Here is a 22553-nt window from a genome sequence, read left to right on the forward strand (position 1 = left end):
TTTTAAGCCATAGGTCCTGTGTGTTTTTTATGTGATGTGTGCATGTTATTTTGGTTAAAGAAGAAAAACCAGGCATGAGGGTAAGAGAAGAACCTGGAGGGGCAGCAGGGTCACATTAGGGAGGGTCTTGAAAGTGTGACAAGGGGCTGAGACTTTGAGGCAGCTGTTGGGGCCATTGCAGACGCAAGGAGTGACTCCTGGCAGCTTGTGGTTTGGTGTGGTGCCCCTCCCACCTCTGCCCTTCTCCGTCCTGCTGTGCTGGAGGCTGCCCTGGGCGGACTGCGTCTGCAGGCTACCTTGCCCTCTGGCCCCCGCTGGATTTGTCCAGGGGCTTGGAGGGTCAGAGGAGAAAGAGATCACGGTGTTTTCTCCCTGCCAGGTAGCTGAGGGTTAGCCGAGCCCTGTCCCCAGGCCTGTCAGACTCTTCTGCAGCCAGCCCCCTCCTCCTGCATACCTAACAAGTAGGGAGCTCCTTGCTAACCTGGGGGAGCTTCGCCACTGCTTGAGAGTGTCCCCAGACTCCTCCCTGGCATTTGTAGACAGACTCTCAGTTAACTCTCCAGGCTCCCACTTTGAGTGTGCTCCGTCTCCTTGGGATTATGACTGATGATGTAGGCATCATGCTGAGAAAAAAAACTTGCCCCGGAATGTTACATGAATACTCACGTACGTTTTCGCCTAGCATCGTTTGTAACCATTACATGTTTGCACGTTCTTACCTGTCACCAGAGAAGATGAGGCTGCGGTAAAGGATTAAGGCTATTTAAGGTATTTTATTAATTGAAAATATAAAATGTCTTGAGTCCAAACACCTGCAATCCAAGCGCCCTTATATGTGATTTTAATAGGAGTAGCTCTGAAGTGTTGTCTTTCACTTTGTTGGTTTAATGCTGATCCTGGGGCCTGGGCCAGTTCCTCTACCTCCATCTCATCACTCCGATGGCTCTGAGGCCTGGGTGACTGTCCTACTTTTGTAGTATGCCGTTGTTCTTCCAGGGACTTCACAGTGTCCTTTGAACTCGGGCACAGCTTCCATTGAAGGAGCTGGGTTGCAATCCTACGCACTCTCTTTGGGATGATGCCACAGCTGTGCCTGCTGAGAGGGTGGTGATTTGTTTCCGTTTGCCCAGGAAGGCCCGGTTTATGCCTGTTGGCTGATGTGACGATAAGTAGCACCCACTTGCCATCTGAGAAATGTCCCAAGATCTGGATGATAAGTTATGAAGTCACTTTCCTTATGAGTGAGTCAAACATGTAATTTGGTGCTTTAGTAGTTAAACTTCTATTTTAAGGAACTGGAGACATGGCTCTTCATTCACTACTTCCTTTTTTAACAGTGTGACTTGTTGCACTCGCTTTGGAAGAGCAATGATCACACAGAAGGCAGCGTGGCGCCCCACCCGCCGTGCCCTCCGTGCCCTCCATGCCCTCCGTGCCCCCAGCAGCTCTCAGAACTGGGACAGGCACCTGGCCGGGGGGGGCCTGCTATCCCCACACAGGGATGAGGGATACTGGGTGAGCTGTTTAGAATCCCTCTTTTGGTACGTGAACTGGGCAGCATGGAAGGGAGTGCGGCGGTGCGGAGTGGGGCTTGGCAGGCTGAGAGTCTCGAGGTCCAGAGCTGCAGAGCAGGATGGGTGGGGAGGCTGAGGCGCACCCTGTGCCGGGGGGTGGGAGGGGGGTGGGGTGGGGACCCTGTTGGCAGCCTGCCACCTGGAGGATGGCATCTGCATTCTTTTTTTTTTTTTTTTTTAGATTTTTTATTTATTTATTTGACAGAGAGAGACACAGCGAGAGAGGGAACACAAGCAGGGGGAGTGGGAGAGGGAGAAACAGGCTCCCCTCTGAGCAGGGAGCCCGATGTGGGGCTCGATCCCAGGACCCCGGGATCATGACCCGAGCCGAAGGCAGACGCTTAACGACTGAGCCACCCAGGCGCCCCGCATCTGCATTCTTCTACTTGCCCAGGGCAGAGGGCTCGGGCCGTCCTTGACTTCTTTCACACCCGCATGGAATCCGTCGGCAAGTCCTTGGCTCTGCCTTAGAAGTAAATAGAACAGGAATCGGATCACTTTCTGTGTAAGCCGCCATCATCTCTCGCCTGGAAGATGGTGGCACCCTCCCAGCTTCTGGCCTTGCTGCCCTGCAGTCTGTTCTTAGCCAGCAGCCGGAGTCAGGTCCTTCACTTTGTTCCAACCCCTGGTGGTGGCTCCCCATCTCAGCCATGGTGGAGACCAGTCCTTAAAATAGCCAACAAGGCCCTCAACAGCCCCTCCCCGACCCTCCCCAGCCCCCGGCCTTGCCTTCCCCTCCGGCTGCCCTTGGCTCTGCCCCAGCTGCCCCGGCCAGGAGCAGCCAGCCAGCCCTGACCACGTGCCCCATCCCAACCCCACGGAGCATCTCTCTTCCAACATACATGTATTTTGCTCCTCTCTGCCCTGTTCTCCCCAGCTCCCAGTAGAGTGTAAGCGTCCTGAGGGCGGGTGCTGTGGTCCTCTGGTGCACCTCCGGTCCCCTACACTCCGTGGGGTGCCCAACACTGTGTGCTCCGTGAATGCTGAGAGAAGCCAATGGAGGAAGAGATTACAGACCTGCTTTAACACATAGAAACTTCCATAAGGCAAAGATACCACACCTGCCGATAAAAACAAGTGACAGATTGTGAGAAAAGGTTGCAACATTTAATACAAAGAATTTGTAATCTACAAACCAATAAGGAAAGATTAACCAATAGAAAAATGGGTAAAGGATATGAATAAGCAGTTCATAAAAGAGGAAGTACGACAAACTCTTGAAAAAATCATCCACACCACCAGTCATCAGGTCAGTGTAGACTATAACCACTGAGAAGCCATTTTTCGCCGCTCAGACTCACAGAAATGAAGTTGGTCCTGTCAGGGAGGTGACAGACCTGGGCAGTGTCCATGCCCAGTGGCCAGGCGGGCCTGCCTTTGGGCATCTGTCCCAGAGAGGCGCTCTACTGCTCAACAGACAGTACGTGTAAAGTAGAAGGGACCTGACCTCTTAAAAGCTGGGATTGGCATCAGAGACTGGCCCTGGCACCAGGCCCAGGCCTCCTGCACACCCGCTGTGGGAGGGGCCCTCACAACCAGGATCGGTGGGGGAGGGGGAAGGGGGTCCAGCGGGGGAGCCAGCCAGAGCACGGGCCATGCAGCCAGACTCCTTGGTTCAACAGGTTTCGGACTTCGGGCGAGCCGTGTGACGCCTCTGGGCCTCAGGGTCCCCTTCCACGAATCAGGGCTGAAGAGAACCCCTCACAGGGGGCTCTCGGGATTAGGTGAGTCAGCCATGGGCACAAAGCGAGCACCCAGGAAACGTGCCCTACAGCGGTGATGCCCTAGGCACGCATGGTTTTGTCACTTGTAAGGAGAAGTGACTGAGGCGGGGACCCTGGAGTCCCTCCCATGAACACATGGAGGCTGTAGCTCTGAGAACGTTTGCTCAGGGGACGATCCAAGACTTGCCAGAGTGTGCGCACATGGGTGTTGAGATTGGCAGGAGAACTTGAAACTACGTGAAAGTCTTACAGTAGGGGATTGGTTAAGTAGTCTGTATCGTGGGTAGTAAAAAAGGTGGTAAGTCTCCACTTACAGCCATGGACAAATGTCATAAGTGAAAAATGGCAGGTTATAAAACAGCATGTAAAATACCCAGTTTTTGTTTCTCTATGTATTTCTCTCTATACTTAATCTCTTGAGATAATATAAATACATCTTGAGAGAGATGAGTGTGTCCATTATATATTATGTAACATGATTATTATATGATCACATATAAGACATAAGAGGTACATTGAGATATAAGGTATATTTGTAAATGTTGTGTGTCCACAGAGAGAGTGAGGCGGAGACAGAATGAGAGTATAATACTACATAGAACAAATATCTGGAAGAATAGAAATAATATATACCAAAATTTCGTCAGTGGTTATCCCTACGTGATGGGATTAAGGCTCTTTCCCTCATTACTTGTTAATCTGGTTTCAACAACGAACATGTATCGTGAATATAGTAAGAGTATGCGGAAACAAACAGTTTGGTACGACACAGTAGAAAATAGAATGGAGATAAAATTGAACTTATATTGGAAATGTTGCCCTTGGCTTTTTTTTCCTCCCTCTAAAACCTGCCTTCTCCTTTTAGCCTGTGACCTCATAGCATACCATAATGATTGCGATCTCTTAGTCATTGTCTTGGGAAATGTGCTGTCACCTTGTTGTGAGCACTGGGACTTTACGTGATTCTATTCTAAGGAGGTGCTCGCACAGTGAGGAGAGAAACGGCACCTAGCTCTGTCCATTGCTCTGTCGAATCTGAGGAAAGAGCGCGGGTGCTGCCTGCAGAGTCCTGGGACTCGAGCCCAAGATGCTTCCAGGGAGGAGGCGGTTAACTGCTCCTTGGGCTTGACTTCAGGAACTGGGTGGTGGCCGTGACGCCTCTGCGGCTGGAGGCTCATTGGCTCCGGAGTTCAGGAAGGAGCGCTGAGCTGTCCTGGTGGCCGATGACGGCCCACAGGTAGTCCTGGCCCCACCCGCCCCCCGCCCCCGCCCAGGGACACTTTGTCCAGTGCTCCTTTGAAGAACAACATCCAGCAACCTCCAGGGTCCTGCTGTGACGGGAAAGATGGTCCTTACAACCGCCGCGGAGGACGGTGAGTCCCTGTCCCCCCGCCTGGGCGCCCGGAGTGGGGGTTGCGGCTCTTGATCGCTGTGTGACCTCCTGTGATGACAGTTTTACTGCCTGTCGGGAAGGAGCAGCCGCCCAGACTCTGGCTCTTCCTCAGTGTTTTCAGGAGAACGACTGGAGAGTGCGCCAGGGGCTCGGGAGCTGAGGTTTGCGTGTGCCTGTGTGTAACTCAGTGTGTTTTTAAACCAAAGAAGTGCCCCCCTCCCCGCCCCCCGCCCCCGGCCCCAGCCTCAGCTTTTCAGTAGCGATCACCCTGGGTGCCTCTCCGCAGAGCCCGAGTCTGCGGGGATAGCGTGAGTGTTTCCTGGCTTGAAGTCCAGTCCGCCCGGAGCTCTGCGGTCGCACGCACCCAGACCGAGCGTGACGGTGAAAAGCGCAGGCGTCCCAGAGCCCAGGTTGACAGCACCGCTGGGCGCCCGTCTTTATGAAGTCACGTGAATCGGAGGGAGTGTGCAGGGTTCGTCTGACCTTCCTCTTTCAGTGTCGGTAAAGACTGGGGGGGCCCTGTGGTGTCTGTAAACTTCCTTCATCCTTTCCACACCCACATGGCAGACAGCTCTGAGGACAGGGATGACAAACTGGGGGGCTTATAAATCCCCAAGGACCCTGCAGAAGAGCTGTGGGAGCCCCTTGAGTCAGGGCTTCCAGACCCTCGGAAGTCACAGGAGTTTTGTGCGTGCGTGTGTGTCTGCTTTGTGATGCCTGCACTAGATGGCAATGTTTTGATGCCGTAAGACAGAACAGCCAAATGTATACTGCTTTGTAGTTAGTAACGAATGACAGGAGTACGTTTGAAATAAATACTACGCAATATTTCGAGGTAGATTTGGGGAAAGTTATAACAAGTTTTGGGGAGCCGTTTTATGCTTTTCCTTATCGGGTTCACTATAAAATACATGTTCAAGTTTCACCTCTAAGTGCGGCTTATCCTGGACCATATCCATGGGGTGACTTGGAAAGCTGTAGCACGTGTGAAAGACTTGGGGAGAGAGGGGCACAGATAATAATACTTGTGCACTGGAGAGGGGGCAGTGAAGAGAGGCGGTTCTGCGTTAGCCCTGAACCACCCACACGGGAGGTGCTGTATCTGCCCCGTGAGTCCACAGTAGGCAAGGCCTCTTGTGGGAAAGGGGATACTTTTGAGAGAGGAAGAGGATGCTTTACTGATGATTCAGGACAGGAGGTGTGAGCCTGGCCTGGGCAGACTGTGACTGCTGGTCACCGTGCCGGCATTCCACGTGCCGCGTGCTGCTGGTCTTTCCCAGGGAGCCTGGCCTCAGACCCACCAGGAGGCCCCACGGAAGAGTCACTTGAGAGGCTGACTCGGGGTCCTGTGTCACCGGCCTCCAGCTGTCCTGGAGACCCTGACATCCAACATGCACCGTTCACTGGCTGCGACGAGAGTGGGGCGCCATTTTGGGGCTGGGGACTTAGAGCTCAGAGACAGGATTCCTGGGCAGCTTTGCTTGGAATGAGTCACCTTCAGGAACTGCCGGCCGCTCTCATTTCCCTCACGCCTCCCAGGAGCGCTTTGTCCTGGCATCTGTTGGGACTCGGGAGGCCAGCGTTGTTGCCCTTTTAACTGCCGTGAAAACAGGTCCCGTAGGGATCACAACGAGATGCAGAAATGGCACTCGGGCAGGCGTAAAAGTCAAGGGAGCAAATGGACTTGGCTCTGGCAGGTCCCCAAGATCCCAGGGCGGAGAGGTGAGCGTCAGCTTTACATTCCTCACAGAGCCGCCCTTCCTAGGTCCGTAGGACCCGAAGAGCACACCTAGGAAAGGGTAAGTGGGGGTTTTGAAAATGTCTCTAAAGAAGTGAGATGTTTTCCTGCTGCACTAATCTGATTTCTTCAATGCTTAGTCCCCCTTGATTCACCCTTGAGCCTTTCCTTTGGGCTGGAACCCAAGCTCCCTGGCGGGTGGAACACGAGGCCCTCGCAGGCTGATGCTGGGCTCTCTTCCGGTGCCGGCCCAGTCCTGACGTGTCCTGGGCCCTGGCCCCAGGTGTGCTCCCTGTCCCCAGGCACCCACCCGCTTCTCGGCCTCCTTGCCTTGCCTGGTATGTGTGTCCACATTGGTCTGTGCCTCTCCATTTGGAGAATCCATGTGTCCTTCCGAGTCCTGGCTCAGAGGCTTGACCTATCTGAGCCCCCTTGGTGTCCCCGGGCGTCCTCCGAGTCCCGCGTGTGCATGGCCCCAGTGGCCGCAGGTCCTGTAGCCCCAGGCCCGTGCGCCTCCCCCTCTGGCCTTGGTGTTCTGTGCAGGACAGGGGCTGGACCTATTTAAACCTGAGCTCCGAGCACAGTCCTCAGTAAATGGTGAGCTGAAGTGAATTTGATTATTCCAGTAAGAGAAAATAAAGAGCTGAGGACTCAGCCCAGTGAGTTTGAATTGGGCTCTGTTAGTAGAGTGTTGTCTACTCAGTAAGTCCTACCTCGTCTATAAAACTGGAGGTAACAGTGCCTTGTTCATTGTCAGGAAATATGCAAAGTTTATAGCTGGACTTTGTTGTTGAGTCCAAATTAAAACAGAAACAAAAAAGAAACATTTTAAGCTGTGAGATTCTATGTGAGTGTAAAATCCTATTATTTATTTATTATTATTATTATTATTATTATTATTAAAGATTGTATTTATTTATGTGACAGAGAGACACAGTGAGAGAGGGAACACAAGCGGGGGGGGGGGAGAGGGAGAAGCAGGCTTCCCGCCGAGCAGGAGCCGGATGCGGGGATGGATCCCAGGACCCTGGGATCATGACCTGAGCCGAAGGCAGACGCTTAACGGCTGAGCCACCCAGGCGCCCCAAAATCCTATTATTTATAGGAAGATGTGTGGGATAGAATTAAGTAGAGTGCCTCTTCATCAGGATACCGTATTCTCAGGTGACCACTAAAATACTACCCCTGCCGTTGACTTACCGCCTGACCCCATCCTCGTAGCGCATTCCCGTGATTGTACCAGCCTTGCGTTGGACAGACCGCTTAGCGGGAGGCGCGCAGGAAGGGGGAAAGCTAAAGTGCCATAACTAGAAATTAATATTCCCACAGATAGTTCTCGCTCCCTTCCTTGTGGGTTGAGTTTGTATTTTGCAGAGTCAGAATGGTTGCATCTTTATCTTGAAGCAGGAGCGCTTCCCCGCAGACCTGCCTCACCATCTGCTGTGACAGGTGTTGAAGGGGACTCGCTCTGGTCTGAATTTCATCGGCCCTCCTGTGAGCGCACCACACATGAACGCTCACAGTGTCATTGTAAGGGGATCAGAACTGCCCTTCCCTTTTTTACAGAGGCTGGGGTTCTGCTCCTCTGAGAAAGCGGAACCGTACTGCTGCCTGGGCCTTTCCGCAGCCTCCGAGTCCCCCCGAGTACGAAAGCACAGGGCCCCGAGGCCAGCAGACGGGTGGGCTTGTGACAGAGGCAGCGGATGGGCTAGGCTCAGGAGCCAGCACTGGTAGAAAGAAAAGGCAGGTACTGGGGGTCTTGGCAGGCCCAGCGCTGGGCCTTAAGGGCCCTCATCAGCATACAGAGTGCTCAGTGGAGGGGAGGACATTCCAGGTGTTGTCAACAACCTTCTCTGTGGTTCTGGAAGGTTCACTGAAGTATGTGGTGGGGGCTGTGGAACCTGCATGCAGTTTGCTTCTGGTTGAAGAATGGAGGGCTAGACCTTCAGGTTCTCACTCTTCCCTCGCCCCAAAGGCAGTGTGACAAGATTCGCATCGTTCTCCCCTCTGCTCCTCTACTGCTTGTCGTCCACTTGGCTGAGATTTCCTGGTCAGAAACAGACTCTTGCAGCTGCGCTGGTGCGCCTGGTTGCCCTCTGAGGAGCTGCAGCTGGGGCGGTCCCTGAACGCAGTGTGGTCTCGCACTCGGACAGCCTCAGCAGTGACCGGGTCTAGCCCAGTCAGCTCTGCCACCATGCGTTGTCACCGCGGCTCCCGGAGGGATGTCAGACCCAGCCGGGAGCTCACGTTCAAGAGCACTGCTAGGGCATGGCGGTGTCGTGACCTCCCGCGTGCGTCTCCCGAGGGTGTGCCGTGCCTGGCCCCGTGGTGCGGGTGACACGCCGGGGGGAGCGGAGACAGGCGGGTCAGCTCTGCCGGGGCTCACCACTCACCCCAGTACGCCCCCCACTTCCTTAAGAAAAGAACCTCTTCCTTACTGCACAGCGCAGTCACGAAAGCTCAGCGTCTGACTCGAGAAGGAGCCAGTAAATTTCTTTTCCTAGTCAGTGGCTTTTCTGCATCTCTTCTTTCTGGTGTCTGAAGTCTTTTCTTTTTGTATTTTCTGTTAAGGGTTCAGGACACCGACGCATAGATTTCAGATGGAGTCCCACATATGAGACCGCGACAGAACGGCATAGGTACAGCGGGTGCTAAGAAGGCATTCGAGCAGAATCCAAGTGTGCTTTTTCCACAAAAGAAATATTTAGGCATCAATCTTAGCAAATATTTGGGGGTAAATGACTGGTGGCATGTCCGTCTTTTCTATGAATAGAAACGTCAGTGTAAAGCAGTGCCTTAGGGGCCCCTGGGCGGCTCAGTCGTTAAGTGTCTGCCTTGGGCCCAGGTCATGATGTTGGGGTCCTGGGATCGAGCCCCGCATCTCGTCAGGCTGTTTGCTCAGCGGGGAGCCTGCTTTTCCCTCTCCCTGCCGCTCCTCCCCCTGCTCGTGCTCGCTCTCTTTCTCATTCTGACAAATAAATAAGTAAAACCTTAAAAACAAACAAACAAAAAAGCGTCGCCTTAGTTGTGGATCCTGATATTCAGAGAGGTAGACCGTGAGGCGTCCGCACCCCTCGTCTCTGAGGAGGGCCTGCGCCCAGCCTCAGGTGCGTCCCTCCCAGTGACGGTGTCTGCGCGCCCCTGCTGTTCCGTGGTTGCCTGTCGCGCTGAGTATGTCTTAGAGAATTTTCTAGACAATCACTCAGAGATCAGCTCCCTCTTTCTCGTGACCACATAGTGTTTAAGTAGTTTTTAACTTTTGCAGTTTCCGGAGGATATCGGTTGGGTCAGTTCTTAAACGGAAGTGCTGAATGGAAAGGTACGTGGCTTTTGAGCTTTGGTATGGCAGAAAGGTGGTGCCAGGTTACACGCCCCTGGCCGCCCATGTGCCCCCACGCCCTCGTCAGGGTCCCCTGTGTCATCAGACATTTAATTTCTGCCCGACTGAGGGAGAGCAGTATGGTCTTCATGTTCTAATTGGCACATTGTACATTTTTTGTTTTTAGAGAGTTCAAACATCTTTCCATGTGTGGCCCCGTGTGTTTTTCTCTCATATCTGCTTTTGTGTCCTTTGCCGGTGGTGCTGGTCTTTGTCTTACTGGGCCTCACGCTGCTCTCCCTGTGAATTGAAGAAGCTAACCCTTGGCACATGCTTTGCATATTTGCTGTCCTGGCTGTTTACCTTGAGTCAGCCGGGCTTCATTTTCTACTCAGAAGCTTTTCATTTTAATGCAGGAAACACACTCTCCAAGACCATGACCATAGTCATCGTGCTTTATTCTAGAATTTTGATCGTTTTTTTTTTTTTAAGATTTTATTTATTTATTTGAGAGACAGGGACAGAGAGACAGAGATAACAGAGAACATAAGCGGGGAGAAGCAGAGGGAGAAGCAGATTCCCCACTGAGCAGGGTGCCCAATGCGGGGCTCAATCCCAGGACCCTGGGATCATGACCTGAGCTGAAGGCATACCCTTAACTGACTGAGCCACCCAAGAGCCCCTAGAATTTTGATGGTTTCTTTCCCTACATTAAAATCTGTGATTCACCTAGAATTTGTGTTATAAATAAGATAGGCATTCAGCTTAGTCTTACCCCAAGTGGCTTGCTGGCTTATTGCCCCGCCACCATGGGCTGAAAATCCCACTTTTCTTTATATTTGTGTGTCTTTTCTTCCTGAGACCGTGTGACTGAAGCGCCGCCAGGTGGGTCAGCATCTCTCGAGCGTCCCTCGTGCTGTCTCCTGTCACCGAGCCTCGCGCATCAGTCTCCAGGAGTGACTCCCTCACATCAGCTTTTTTCTCCTTCATACTTTTCTGTACTATCCATATATAAACTTTTTCATAAGAACTTTATTATTACTTCATTTGTATCATTTCTGTAAAAATCTTGTTGGTGATGTAAGTATTATTTTTAGGACCTGTGACGTACACACCGAGGGGAGACCTCTCCTGCTGGGGTCTTCCCCCCTCTGCTTAGGTCTCCCTTTGTTTTCCTGGTGACTCTGTCCTGCCCGTGTGAGAGGCTGGCAGGGCTCATGCTGGCTCTGGGGGTTTGGGGGTAGAAGGGAATTTGTCCAGAGAAACCAATCACAACATACCCTCCAGGATGACAGCCAAGAGGTGAGGATCTGTTTGTATTGGAGGAAGGCCACCAGAGACCTTCCTGGTGTCAGGAATTCACAGCCAAACCCACCACTCCCTTATGGATCACATTGCCTCCCGAGCTCATTTTGGAGGGAGAGAAGTGCCACCCGGAGTCTTGAAAGGCAGAGAACGTGGCACTGAGCTTTGTCCACCCCCCTGCTGCCGCCTCATTGCTGTCCTCCCTGCAGCCCTGCTCCCCGCTCGGCCGTGCCCTCTGCAAGGGCAGGAGGTGGAGGACCCCGAGAGCAGCCTCTCTGAACAGAATGCGTACAGCCCTGGGCCTGCGCTGGCACTGGGAGGGTGCCCCCGTCCCCACAGCTGGGCCCTCTGTGCCTGCCCCAGCTTCGCCCTGCCCGTGAGCGGCCGCCACGACCGGACGGGATGCAGAAGGTGGGCGCCCAGGCCGGTGCCTCCAGGCCCTCCTCAGCTTCTCTCAGACTGCAGAAAACCTTCTCTGGACCCTGGGCAGCGCCGGTAAGGGTCAGTGTCTGGTTCTGGGAGCCAGGTTTTTCTACTTTGGGGTTAGAGGCGAAACTCCTGCTCTCTCAAGAGGTCTCCAGGCCCTTCTCCATGGGAACAGATGTCAGTCTTTGCCTCTTGCAAGAAGTATTTATGCTTCTAGCTTTTACTAAAGAAAAATTAAGCACGTTTAAGTGTCAGGAATAGAGTACAACTGTTAGAGGTCTGTGCCTCAGTTGCCAGTGTGACAAGAAGGGGAGATTGAGAACCAGGCTCTCTGCCCGTTGTGGGTGCTGGTGCATGGGGCCTTTGCCCAGGTCCGCTGGGGCTGGCAGTGCCTCATGCTGAGGATTAGCACCCTTGCGCCCTTGATGAATTCAAAGATCTGAATTTATCTCCACCTCAGAAGTTATGGATCAAATAGAGGAAGTGCTGCAGACTCCCCCTGCACGCTTGGTGGAGGGTCCCCGGGGCTGGCTCCGTGTGCCCGAGGCCTCACGGGAGGGAGCAGGGCAGGACGTGAGCTCTGTGCAGGGGCGCTGTCACGCCAGCATGCTGGTTGGAGCTGGGAGCCACTGGGAGCGGCAGAATCCAGAGGTCTTCGTGTCGGAGTCAGAGGACACAGTGTGGCTCCAGCTTCTCCCCACCTTTCCAGAGTGTTCTCCCCCTTCCCCCGTGTGACTGTCACTCTCCCCAGCCTGGAGTGCCCTCTCCTTGCTGGCTCCAACCTTCAGAGCAGGCTCCAGCCTCAGCTCCTGTGTGGAGCCCTCTGGTACGTGGCCAGCGCCTGATGCCAGTGTCCTCTCATGGACCTGCCTGGTGCTTTTTCCTTCGAAGGGAAGAGTAGCATGTAAGCTCTCTGGGGGCTGAAACTGTCTTACCATCTCTGTATCTTCTACAGTAACTAATAGGGTGCCTCGTGTATGGGTGGTACACCTTTTTTTTTTTTTTAAGATTGTTGAATTTACAACAGTCTGAGAAAACCATTTTTAAAAACTTTTATTCTCTCTCTTGGTGGATTTCCTGACATGACTGCTAGCCTGCGAACGGTCTTTGTGTTTGATCACCGTGATTTCATGAGCTTGATTATGGGGCTATTTATTTTAGCATCTGTTTTCTTTTTTTTTTTTTTTTTTTTAAGATTTTTTTTTTTTTTTTGACAGAGAGAGACACAGCGAGAGAGGGAACACAAGCAGGGGGAGTGGGAGAGGGAGAAGCAGGCTTCCCGCCGAGCAGGGAGCCCGATGTGGGGCTCGATCCCAGGACCCTGGGATCATGACCTGAGCCGAAGGCAGATGCTTAACGTCTAGCCACCCAGGCGCCCCGCATCTGTCTTCTTTATACACGAGGAGGGCCACAGTGCAGACTTCCTGCTGGTAGCTTTTTCCTCTCACTTCTTGTCTGCTCACGTCTTGGGTCGTATTGTCTGTGCTGAGAATTGACTCTTGTGGGCTTTGCTCCCGGCCGCCTGCGGCCCGGATTCAAGCTGAACCTTTGCCCCGGTTCCCACACGGAGGTAAAGCCCAGCGGTAGATCCTCTGATCGCTCAGTAGGTGCGGGTGCGGTCACGTGAGGCTCAGTGAGCCTGGTGCATTGTGACCGAGTCTGGCGCAGGAGGTGAGAGGTCTGCAGTCACCTGCTGGGATCTGTACAGCCCTGCTGTGTATTTGCCTCAGAACAGCCCTGGTTATACACTTAGAGTAGGAGATATTGCGGGACAGATGAGACCGCTGGTAGGACAGTGCATCGCCAGATGGTAAACCGCACGAGCAGACGCAGAGAGGCAGCGCGGATTGAGGTGTTCAGGTGATGGTCAGCTCCTGTAAGCTGGGAGGGGAGCCTGGCCACCGTGGCCCCGGAGTCTTCCTGTGAGCGGTGGCTCTTGAGGGATGGTGAGGATGAGCCCCTAAACACAAGAAGGAAGTGAAGAGAGGCTGGGAGTGAGAACTCTGGTGGCGCCAGGGGGACCCTCCCCCGGCGGGCGGGCGGGAGTGGGGTGGCTTACCAGATGGCGGGAGTGTGTCAGGTGGGGACTCGCAGTCTACACCTCTGTTGAAAGCTGGTTTCCTTTTGCAGCCTAAAACAAAAAGTTCATAAATAATTTTAAGGGTTACTTTCTCATAGACTTGGTATGATTCTTACAGATGAGAACTGCCCCTTTGACACAAAAATAAAATTGTTCACATTAGGGCTGTTTCTTCAAAGATGTTGGCTGGGGCCACAGGGTTGGGATATTTGGGTCAGGTCTGGTGACCCCGTCCTGTGACGAGGAATCCCCAGGGCATGGAGCCCACGTTAGTGTAGCGAGGGGTGGGCTGGGGCCAGGCCTTGCAGGGGTGCCACCTCTCAGCAGCTTCCTCGGGACTGAAGACTGGAAGTCAGGGGAGGGTGTGGGGATGTTTGTTTTTTCCTTTGTTGTTTATCTGGAGCAGTGGTTTTTAAGCAAGGCAGTTTTGCCTTCCAGGGGACATTTGGCAGTGTCTGGAGACACTTTTGGTTGTCACATCTGGAGGTGAGGTGGTGGGGGCGCTCAGCTCAACATCCTGTTTTGCCCAGGACGCCCCTGTGACAGAGAGTGACCCACCAGAAGGTCAGCCGTGCTGGGGTCAGAGAGCCCTGATCTGGTGTCACGGTTTCTCTTCTTTTTCCTCCGTGCCTGTTCGGCACTTGCTTTTAGAACCTTATGTCTCCTCCCTTACTCGTCAGAGGCAGCCGCATGTTCCGATCTAACATGGAACCCACGTCCTGGGGTCTGGGGGGCCAAGTCTGTGTGTCTAACGGCGCCCTTGACTTGTCCCCCGGCCCTCTGAGCTGGGAGTCGCTGCTCTGGGGCTGCAGTGAGGTTTCTTGTCACCGGCCACCTTATGGTATTGTCCCGAGATCAGCCTGCCGAGCTCCTCCCTAACCGGACCGTACTGGAATGTGATGTTGCCGCCTCCGGGACCGAGTGGGAGGCCAGCCCTCTGCTAGAAAGGCCAGAGCACACCTGTGTGGAGACGCGGGGCCCCAGAGCACGGGGGCGGGGGGGGCAGCCTGGTCAGCGTCACCGCCTGCTCCTGGGGTGCGGAGCAAGAGGAGGGGGTGGCCAAGTGCCCGGCGTGGTGGAACAGCCTCCCCCCGTGGGCCGGCCCCGGGGCTTATCCACTCAGTACTGAGAGGGCACCTAAAGGAAGGGTTACCACCCTCCCCGTACAGCCGCCCTCCGCCGTCTGCTTCCCGGGGTGGAAAAAAGCAAGTGCGGTCTGCGAGCGCCGGTGCACCCCTCCCCCGGGAGGCCGCGTGGGGGGTAGTAGGAGGGGCCGGCTGTGATTGCATTCATGGAAATACGCCTGCGAGGAGCTGAGCTGAGCGGCACAGCCAAGTGTCAGCCGGGCGGCAGCTCCGCGGCCATCTCTGTCCCCGCCAGCCTCGGCGCCCTCTCCGCCCTCGGTTTCCACTTGGCTTTCGTTTCCTCGCTGCCTCCTCTGCCCTGGCTGTGCGGGCACACATGCTGTGCTTGCTCCGTCCCTCCGTCCGCCTGGGGCAGTGGGGGCACGCGGGAGCCTGGGACGGTGTGGTCGCAGTGCCAGCCCACCATGGCCTCTGAAGCGGAGAGCTGCCAGCTTCCCAGGCTTTGACGGGGGCTGCCGGGACGCTGGGGCTGCAGGAGAGGGGACTCGCCTTGGGTAAGAGGCCGGGTGGATGGCGCGTGGAGAGCATCCTGCGGAGTACGCGGACCCCGCTCTGTTATGCTTTGCTGCCAGCCTGTCCCGCCGTGCGCGCCGCCGAGCGGGTGCACGCAGCCGCTGGCTGTCTGCATGACTGCCTTGTGGTTTTGCGTTCTGCTCTCTCCTCCTAGGGCTTTTCCACTGGCTCCTTGGAGGTAGATGTTCAAATATGCAGTGTGGTTTCTTCTAGGCCTGAGGTTCAGGAACAAGCTGATCACCAATTTTGGTGGCCCTGCTTCAGTGAGGTGAGAAATAGGACTGCAGGAAGCAGAGAGACAGACTCAGGGCGATCCTCTCCCCTCTGGATCCACCCCGTGAGTCTCTGTTTGACTCTGAGTACTTTGGAACCATCCCTGGGTTTGGGTAGCCCTCCTTCCAGCAATACACCCAGAAAAGGAGTTGGAATTGCACATTTCATTTGATCGTAGGGGCCCATTCCCGTGATTAGACGGACCGAGAATGGTTTAGTGTGCCAAAAAATGAAGGGTTTTACGAAGAGCTGGCAAACAAATAGGTTTTAGGAACAGGTGAAGTGAGAGAGAACTGACTGATGTCCCCACCGAGCCCCTGTCCTGGACTGAAAGGGGTGTGGCCGCACAGCCGCCCAGCGGGAGGGTGACTGCAGCCGGGGCGGGGCTGGGGGGTCTGGAGTCCCTTCCCTCAGGAGAAAGGGGGGCAAGCACAGATGACTTGGTCTGTCTGGTGGGGTAGGGAATTCCCAGGCTTTCCCCGAGAGCTGAGCACTCTGCCTCCGTCTCAAGGAGGCCAGGCGAGAAAATGGTTCTCCCCTGTGGAGCTGCTTCCAGCTCTGCTTTCCGTTCCTGTGATCCTTTCAGCTTGCAGACAGAGATTGGAAGTCTGAATGCCAGGAAGAATCCTGCTGCAAAACTCCAGCTGGATCAGATCTTACCACTGCCAGGCTTTAGAAAAGGTGGAGAGGGTTTTTAAACCATTGTTTTCTAGTTTTTACCTTTAATTGAAGGCAGATGTTAATTTTGTTTTTCTAAACCAAACTTTTAGGATAGAGTATTATGACTTCGTTCCTTTTACTACCTTTAAATATGACCTCATTTCCCTTTGGTTGGCTGGTTACTGCTGGAGTTTTAGGATTTATTAAATAAAATGTGTCATTTCCCTTCTGTGTGTAAGGTAAGATTATAGAATACCTTGTTTTTTCTAAAACAGTTTATGGGGCTGTTTGGGGTTTTGTTTTGTTTTGTTTTAAGATTTTATTTATTTATTTGACAGAGAGAGACACAGTGAGAGAGGGAACACAAGCAGGGGGAGTGGGAGAGGGAGAAGCAGGCTTCCCGCCGAGCAGGGAGCCCGATGCGGGGCTCGATCCCAGGACCCCGGGATCATGACCCGAGCCGAAGGCAGACGCTTAACGACTTAGCCAACCCGGGCGCCCCATGGCGGTTTTTTTTTTTAATAAAGCTTTTATTTTTAAGTAATCTCTATACCCAGCGTAGGGCTCAAACTCACAATCCTGAGATCACGAGTCGCGTGGCCCCACCGACTGAGCCGGCTGGGCATCTGTGGGGCTGTTTCATAGGTGTTCTCTCATTTGAGAAGGGCCGTGATGTTGACAGGCCCATTCCATTTGGGGCAGGGTGAGGTGGTAGTTGGCCCGAGACCCCAGAACTACCTAGGCGAGGACAACCCCCAGCAGGTGTCCCCCCCTCCCACCCCCAACCCCAGGTAGCTTCTCCTCTGGACTAAGGAGGCTTGAGTCATTCAGGCAGTGGTTAGATGAGCCGACTCCAAGACTGAGGTGAGAACAGAGTTTTTCTTAAAGATGCCGAAAATGGTAATAAAATCATTAATGTACCTGTCCTTCCTCCTAAGTAGGAGACTGGGTGGCTTTTGTGTGGAAAGAATTTAAACTGGAAGAGTAAATTTTCGCATTGGCAGTTTGCTAGAAGGAGCCTCTGGCCTCTCTGTGTTGAATATCAGTTATGGGAGGCACATGCTAATTTCACTAGCATTTCACTCTTTCTAGTCCACGGTTTGTACGCAAATTCCTTTAAAATCTAGGCGGGGCCGCCTGGGTGGCTCAGTCGGTTGAGCGTCTGACTCTTGGTTTCGGCTCAGGTCGTGATCTCAGGGTCATGAGATCGAGCCCTGCACTCAGCTCAGAGTCTGGTTGAGACTGTCCCTCCCTCTGCTGCTCCTTCCACTCTCTCCCCACCTCTCTCTAAAAAATAAATAAATAAATAAATAAATCTTTTAAAAAATAAAATCTCCTAGGCCATAAATTGGTGGTGAGATACTTTATAAGTGTCAGGGGAGACGAGTACAGTAAGCAGAAATCAGGAAGTCAAGATAGTGCTATTAACTTTTTGTAGATTTAGTTTATTTTTAGTTATGGTAAAGTACACACAAAATAAAATTTATCATTTTAAGCATACGGTTCAGTAGCATTGTGGATATTCAGTGTTGTGCAACCAGTCTTCAGAAGTTTCCATCTTGTAAAACGGAAACTCCGTCCCCAGTCAGCACCACCTCCCCAGCTCCCTGCCCCCAGCCCCTGGCAGCCTCCATCCTACTGTGTCTCTGGATTTGGCTGCTCTGGGGACCTCACAGAAGTGGAATCCTACAGCATGTGGCCTTTTATGACTGGCTGATTTCACTGAGCATGCTGTCCTCAAGCTTCATCCGTGTTGCAGCAGGAGTCAGGCTTTCTTTCCTTCTCGAGGTGGAATAATACTGTATTCAGTTTTAGAAAGGATTCCCATGGTCTTGACTTTAGGAGGAAGGAAAAGTCGTTGGTTTTCTAAAGTTGGCAGACTTTCTGTAAAGGTCTGACGTGATCACAGGCACTGTTGGTTCATGGGTGCCACCAAGTTTCGGGCTTTGGTCCTATCTATGTGCTCTTGGTTTCCCTCCCTTGCCCTCTGGTCATGTTGGCTGTCCTGAGGCCTGTCTCTGAATTTGAGGCTTTCATTGCAATTCCTTAGTCATTACAGCTGTTTGTTTTCCATATCCCATTGTTGCCCCTTACCTGAGAGATGCTGTGGATGTTGGTTGCGTTCTTATCCCCCAGGTATACCAACGTCAGCTAGGAATGGAGAGTTTTGTGGAAGCTTGCTAAATGTTGGTCTCCAACACCTGAGTTCTTTCTAGTCTCTTGAATCTTTCACATTGTAAGTCACTGGGATTTCCTGGGAGACCAGATGACTCACCCCCATAGGGTGGGGCAGCATGAGGCATCTAACTGGTAGGATCTGCACAAGTACGAGGTTGGTAAATGCAGGCCCTTTGACCTTTAAGTCTCTGGACTTCACCCCCATGAACAGTTTCCCAGATTGGCGCTCTTGAGCCCGAAAGCTGTTTGTAAATAGCTGTGTTCTCTCTAGAGCTGGGAGCAGTTTCTAGAGAGGGTGTAAGAAAGCACGGTACTTCACTTTGCCACTGCTGCTCCTGTTTTAGCTGGGGCTTACAGTTCGGTGTCTGAGGCTGTGTGTTTTCAGTTCCATAAAACGTACACGTCTGTAAAGGGTTTGGACTTGCTTATTCAAGGGGGTACCTCTTGTACCCGTGCTTTGGAGAGCTGGGAGAGTGTCTGGACACTGATGCCCTCCCTGGCCCGGGTGGGAACTTGGACTAGGGTGTTCTCTCCTGTTTACCTTCTCCAGGCGTGGGGGAAAGGAAGGGCCTTTCTAGATTCTTGGCCTCACTTCTTAAAACATTTCCCTGCTGTGCTGGTTTAAATTTGGACCCCTCTTATCCACTCAAAGGCAGGGGCTATATATAAGAAGGGCGACGGTTGATGATTATGGTTGGAAAAACAAGGCAAGTGGTGTGTTTTAGAGCTAGGCAGAGGGACCTGGTATTGCTGGATGACCTCTGAGAGTGGTGTCTCGGTCCTAAAGCACATCTTTAACGCTCCCGGGGATGTAGGACTGAGTGGTCCATTTTGGCAGGCGGCTGCCTGTGTTCCTGCTGAGCAGAAACTGCTCTCAGAAGAACTGCTTTTTCGATTGAACTTCATGGCCCATCGCTGGGCACCTGCTCCTGGCTGCTGAGTGGGGGGGGAGCGGCCGAAGGGGGAGCAGCTGAGCGGAGCGCGATTGCCGCCATGTGCTTGTTTATGGGAGCTGTCCCTTTAAGACAGTCCTCCTTTGTATGTGCTGGATGGAGCACATTTCAGCTCTGGGCTTCTGCCGACTGGTAAAATCTGCAGAGCAACATTTAAAGAAAGAAATAAATGGAAGCTTCCCTTGTGTGGCTTTTCTATTCACAGCTGAGCACAATGGTCCCTTGTCCGCACTCTAATCCCCTCCCTTGAACTGGAACCCCTGCAAGGGACTGGGGAGGGACTGGACTGGCTCCCTTGCTGGAAGGGGGACACCTTGTAAATTAACCTTTGCAGGAGAGAATTCCCAAGGCCTCTAGACCCCCAGGCGCTCTGCTCCCCATCTTTTGTGCTTGGGCTGCTGCCTCCCTGGTTGCCATTCTTTTCGGGAGAAGGGGGCCTAGGCGGCTTCCTGGCACAGAAGCGTGGCTGCAGCACGTGGCAGCCGGGGGAGGGGGGAGTTGTTTGTTTCTCTGCCATCTGGCCCATCAGCCGAGCTTCTCCAGTTTAGCCCTCATGGCTTCGAGCGAAAGCCACGGCACTGGTACGTGCCCTACCTGGGGCCCAGGCTGCTTTCCAGGCACGTGGGGAGTGGGGGGTGCGCGCAGCTGTGCCTTCCCTTCCTGCCCCGGCCGCGGCCTGCCCGATCCTGGGATCCTGGGGGTCGCTCACCCCTCTCCCTCTCCAGCCACGGTTTTGATTCTTTCTGCTGTTAGGTGAAATGAAGCATTTTCTCCATGGCATTTACTTTCCTCCTGGGCAGTGCGAGTGACGGCTTGAAGTGACGAGGTGACCTTACCTCCATGAATTTAAGCGCGGGAGGTATGTGTGTTAGGGTGCTGGATTTTTCCTGGTCTCAGGGAAGAACTCTAGAAAGATGAGAGGGAAACCTGCCCTTCTTTAAAAGAAGTTCTCAGATGGTTTGCTGAACCCTAAGGCAAGCAGCGCCGTGATTTAAGGTGGCTAAGGGTGGAATGCAGCGGGGGTTTAGAGATGCTGTGGTTAATGTCAGGAGGCCGCATCGAAGCCTTTGTGAATACATGTCTTGTTTATTCTCACTGCAAATTAGCCAGCCGCTGCCTCCTCCTGACCACCAGGACGTAGAAGGCCTGTCTTTTCTAGGAACCATAGATGAACATTTTTATTTTTCACTTTAGAAGTGCGATACTGGCACCTGGATGGCTCAGGTCCTGATCCTGGCGTCCTGGGCTCCCTGCTTCTCCCTCTCCCTCTGCCCGGCCCCACCTCAGGCTCTCTTGTGCACACTCTTTGTCTTTCAGATAAATAAATAAAACCTTTTTTAAAAATTGCAGTGGTACCTTCGTGTATTTTTTTTAAAGCAAGTATTCAAAGGACCCATCTCTCTATTCCCAGACCCATTCCCCAGAAGCAACCGCTGGTAATTAACTTTTTCTGGCTTTTATCTTCTGGTAGATGCTGCCAAGTGCATATTAATATTCTCATCCCACTGATGATTTTATCAAGTCGGAGATGGTCTCTTGACCTCTTCCACGTCACATCATTCTCCTCTTCACACTCTCGCTGTCGATTTTTGATGGCTTACCAGTTTTTGGTTCCTTTGTTTTCACTTTTGGAACTTCCATACACATATTTACAACTTCGTTTTCCTGTTCGTTGATCTTTTACCTCTGTCCCTGCTTTTGTAAGCAGGTGCCGTGGGGACATCCCCCACCCCCTGCCTTTCTGTTTGTTCCCTGGTTCTGGCCTTCACCATCGGTAAGGCATGATTGAGAGTAGCCTTCATGCTGCGTCTGCAGGTTGACTCTAGAAGTTGACAAGCGTGCGCAGCACCCACAGGATGCACTTGCTGCTCAGCCTGGAGCTCTCTCGGGAGCCGTTCCCAGCACTGACCAGTGCACTCTGCTCTCTCGCCTCCCCCGAACGCTGCCGGCTGTGGCTCGCTCATGATGCCCTTCAGTTGTTGCTCTGCTTCCAGTGATCCTCTTTATTCTGTTGAGAGAAGGCCCCGGGGTGCCTCCACATATTATAAATACTTCTCCGTTGTCTTCCCATTCCTTCTCTGGGATGAGCTGCTTGCGGGTGGCCGGGCGGCTTCCTGTCCACGCGCAAGAGCATGTGTGTTCTCCTCCAGCTCCCGAGGCTGCTCCTTCCCCGTCCTTGTGCGCGCATCTTCCTCCTCCTGAACGAGCTAAACTTTGAGTCCTCCTGTGCCTGCAATGATTCTGTTTTGTCCTCCACAGTGACTGCGAATTAATTCTAGGGCCAAAGTCATTTTTATTTAGACCCTCGAAAGCCCCTCCTCTGTCTCCCAGTCCACTGTTACACCGCCGCCTCCTTTCTCTTCCTGCTCATGGAGGCTTTAGGATCATCTTGAATCCTCCAACTTCTGAGTTTTTACAATGGCTGTTTTCCTGAGTGAGTCCATTTCTGCTTCTGTCTTCAGGTCTTTTTTGCTCTTTATTCTGCAGGTGCCTCACCTTTATCTTTTAACCCCTTTTTGATAGGGGGAGGCTGAGGGACAAAAATAGGCTTAATTTCCAGGTGTGTATTGTTTAACTCTCCCTTTTCCAGAGTGTTCTGTTCTTCCGAAGTTTTCTTTTGTTCTGCTCCAGGGTGGGTTTTCTGTTCCCTGCCTTGCTGGTTCTCATTTGGCCTGTAGGTTCTGCCATCTCTGTGGGTGTAAGAAAGACGCAGTGGACAGTAGGTTAAATGGGAGCTCCGTGTGTGGGGCGGGCCTCGTGTGTAGCGAGGCTCTGCTTTCGTCTGGCTGGGTGTGAACCGACTTTGCTGTAAGGACAGTACCAGGTCTCCCGGCTTGGCTGCCCGCTCAGTTGTTTTGTTAGGCCGAGGGCACTGACATTCACAGTCTGTGCTGTGTCAGGCACTGTGCCGGGCTCTGCAGACACGGCCATGATGGGCACCCCAGGGCCCTGCGCCCACAGAGTTTGCCTTCCAGAAGGAGGAGTTGGCACTCTGCTCTCTCTGTCCCAGAAGTTAGTTGAAATCTCTTCTGCCAGTGGGTCCTCTCCCTGGACGTTTCGATGTTGTAGGTTTATAGCTTTTAAAAAGTTCCTTTACTGGGCGCCTGGGTGGCTCAGTCGGTTAAGCGACTGCCTTCGGCTCGGGTCATGATCCTGGAGTCCCTGGATCGAGTCCCGCATCGGGCTCCCTGCTCGGCGGGGAGTCTGCTTCTCCCTCTGACCCTCCCCCCTCTCATGTGCTTTCTCTCTCATTCTCTCTCTCTCAAATAAAT

The 22553-nt window shown here is 53.1% G+C and overlaps 1 protein-coding gene across 4 annotated transcripts in view; it reads left to right on the forward strand.

Annotated features, from left to right (window-relative positions):
• The window catches only part of CYTH1 (cytohesin 1), a 79773-nt gene that overhangs the window by 34021 nt on the left and 23199 nt on the right, over nt 1–22553 (forward strand). Inside the window, exon 1 of one of the 4 annotated variants that reach the window (XM_035025874.1) lies at nt 3832–4671. The exons of 1 other annotated variant lie outside the window; for it this stretch is intronic. In XM_035025874.1, the coding sequence (XP_034881765.1) occupies nt 4644–4671 (28 nt within the window). In that variant the 5' untranslated portion in view covers nt 3832–4643. Of the gene's footprint in view, nt 1–3831; nt 4672–10406; nt 11555–22553 lie in introns of those variants that run through there. 2 more of the 4 variants (XM_035025876.1, XM_035025877.1) reach the window with 2 other exon arrangements.

The sequence above is a fragment of the Mirounga leonina genome, unplaced genomic scaffold (genome assembly GCF_011800145.1).
Source record: "Mirounga leonina isolate KUSES-001 unplaced genomic scaffold, KU_Mleo_1.0 Mir_197, whole genome shotgun sequence".
Taxonomy (NCBI): domain Eukaryota; kingdom Metazoa; phylum Chordata; class Mammalia; order Carnivora; family Phocidae; genus Mirounga; species Mirounga leonina.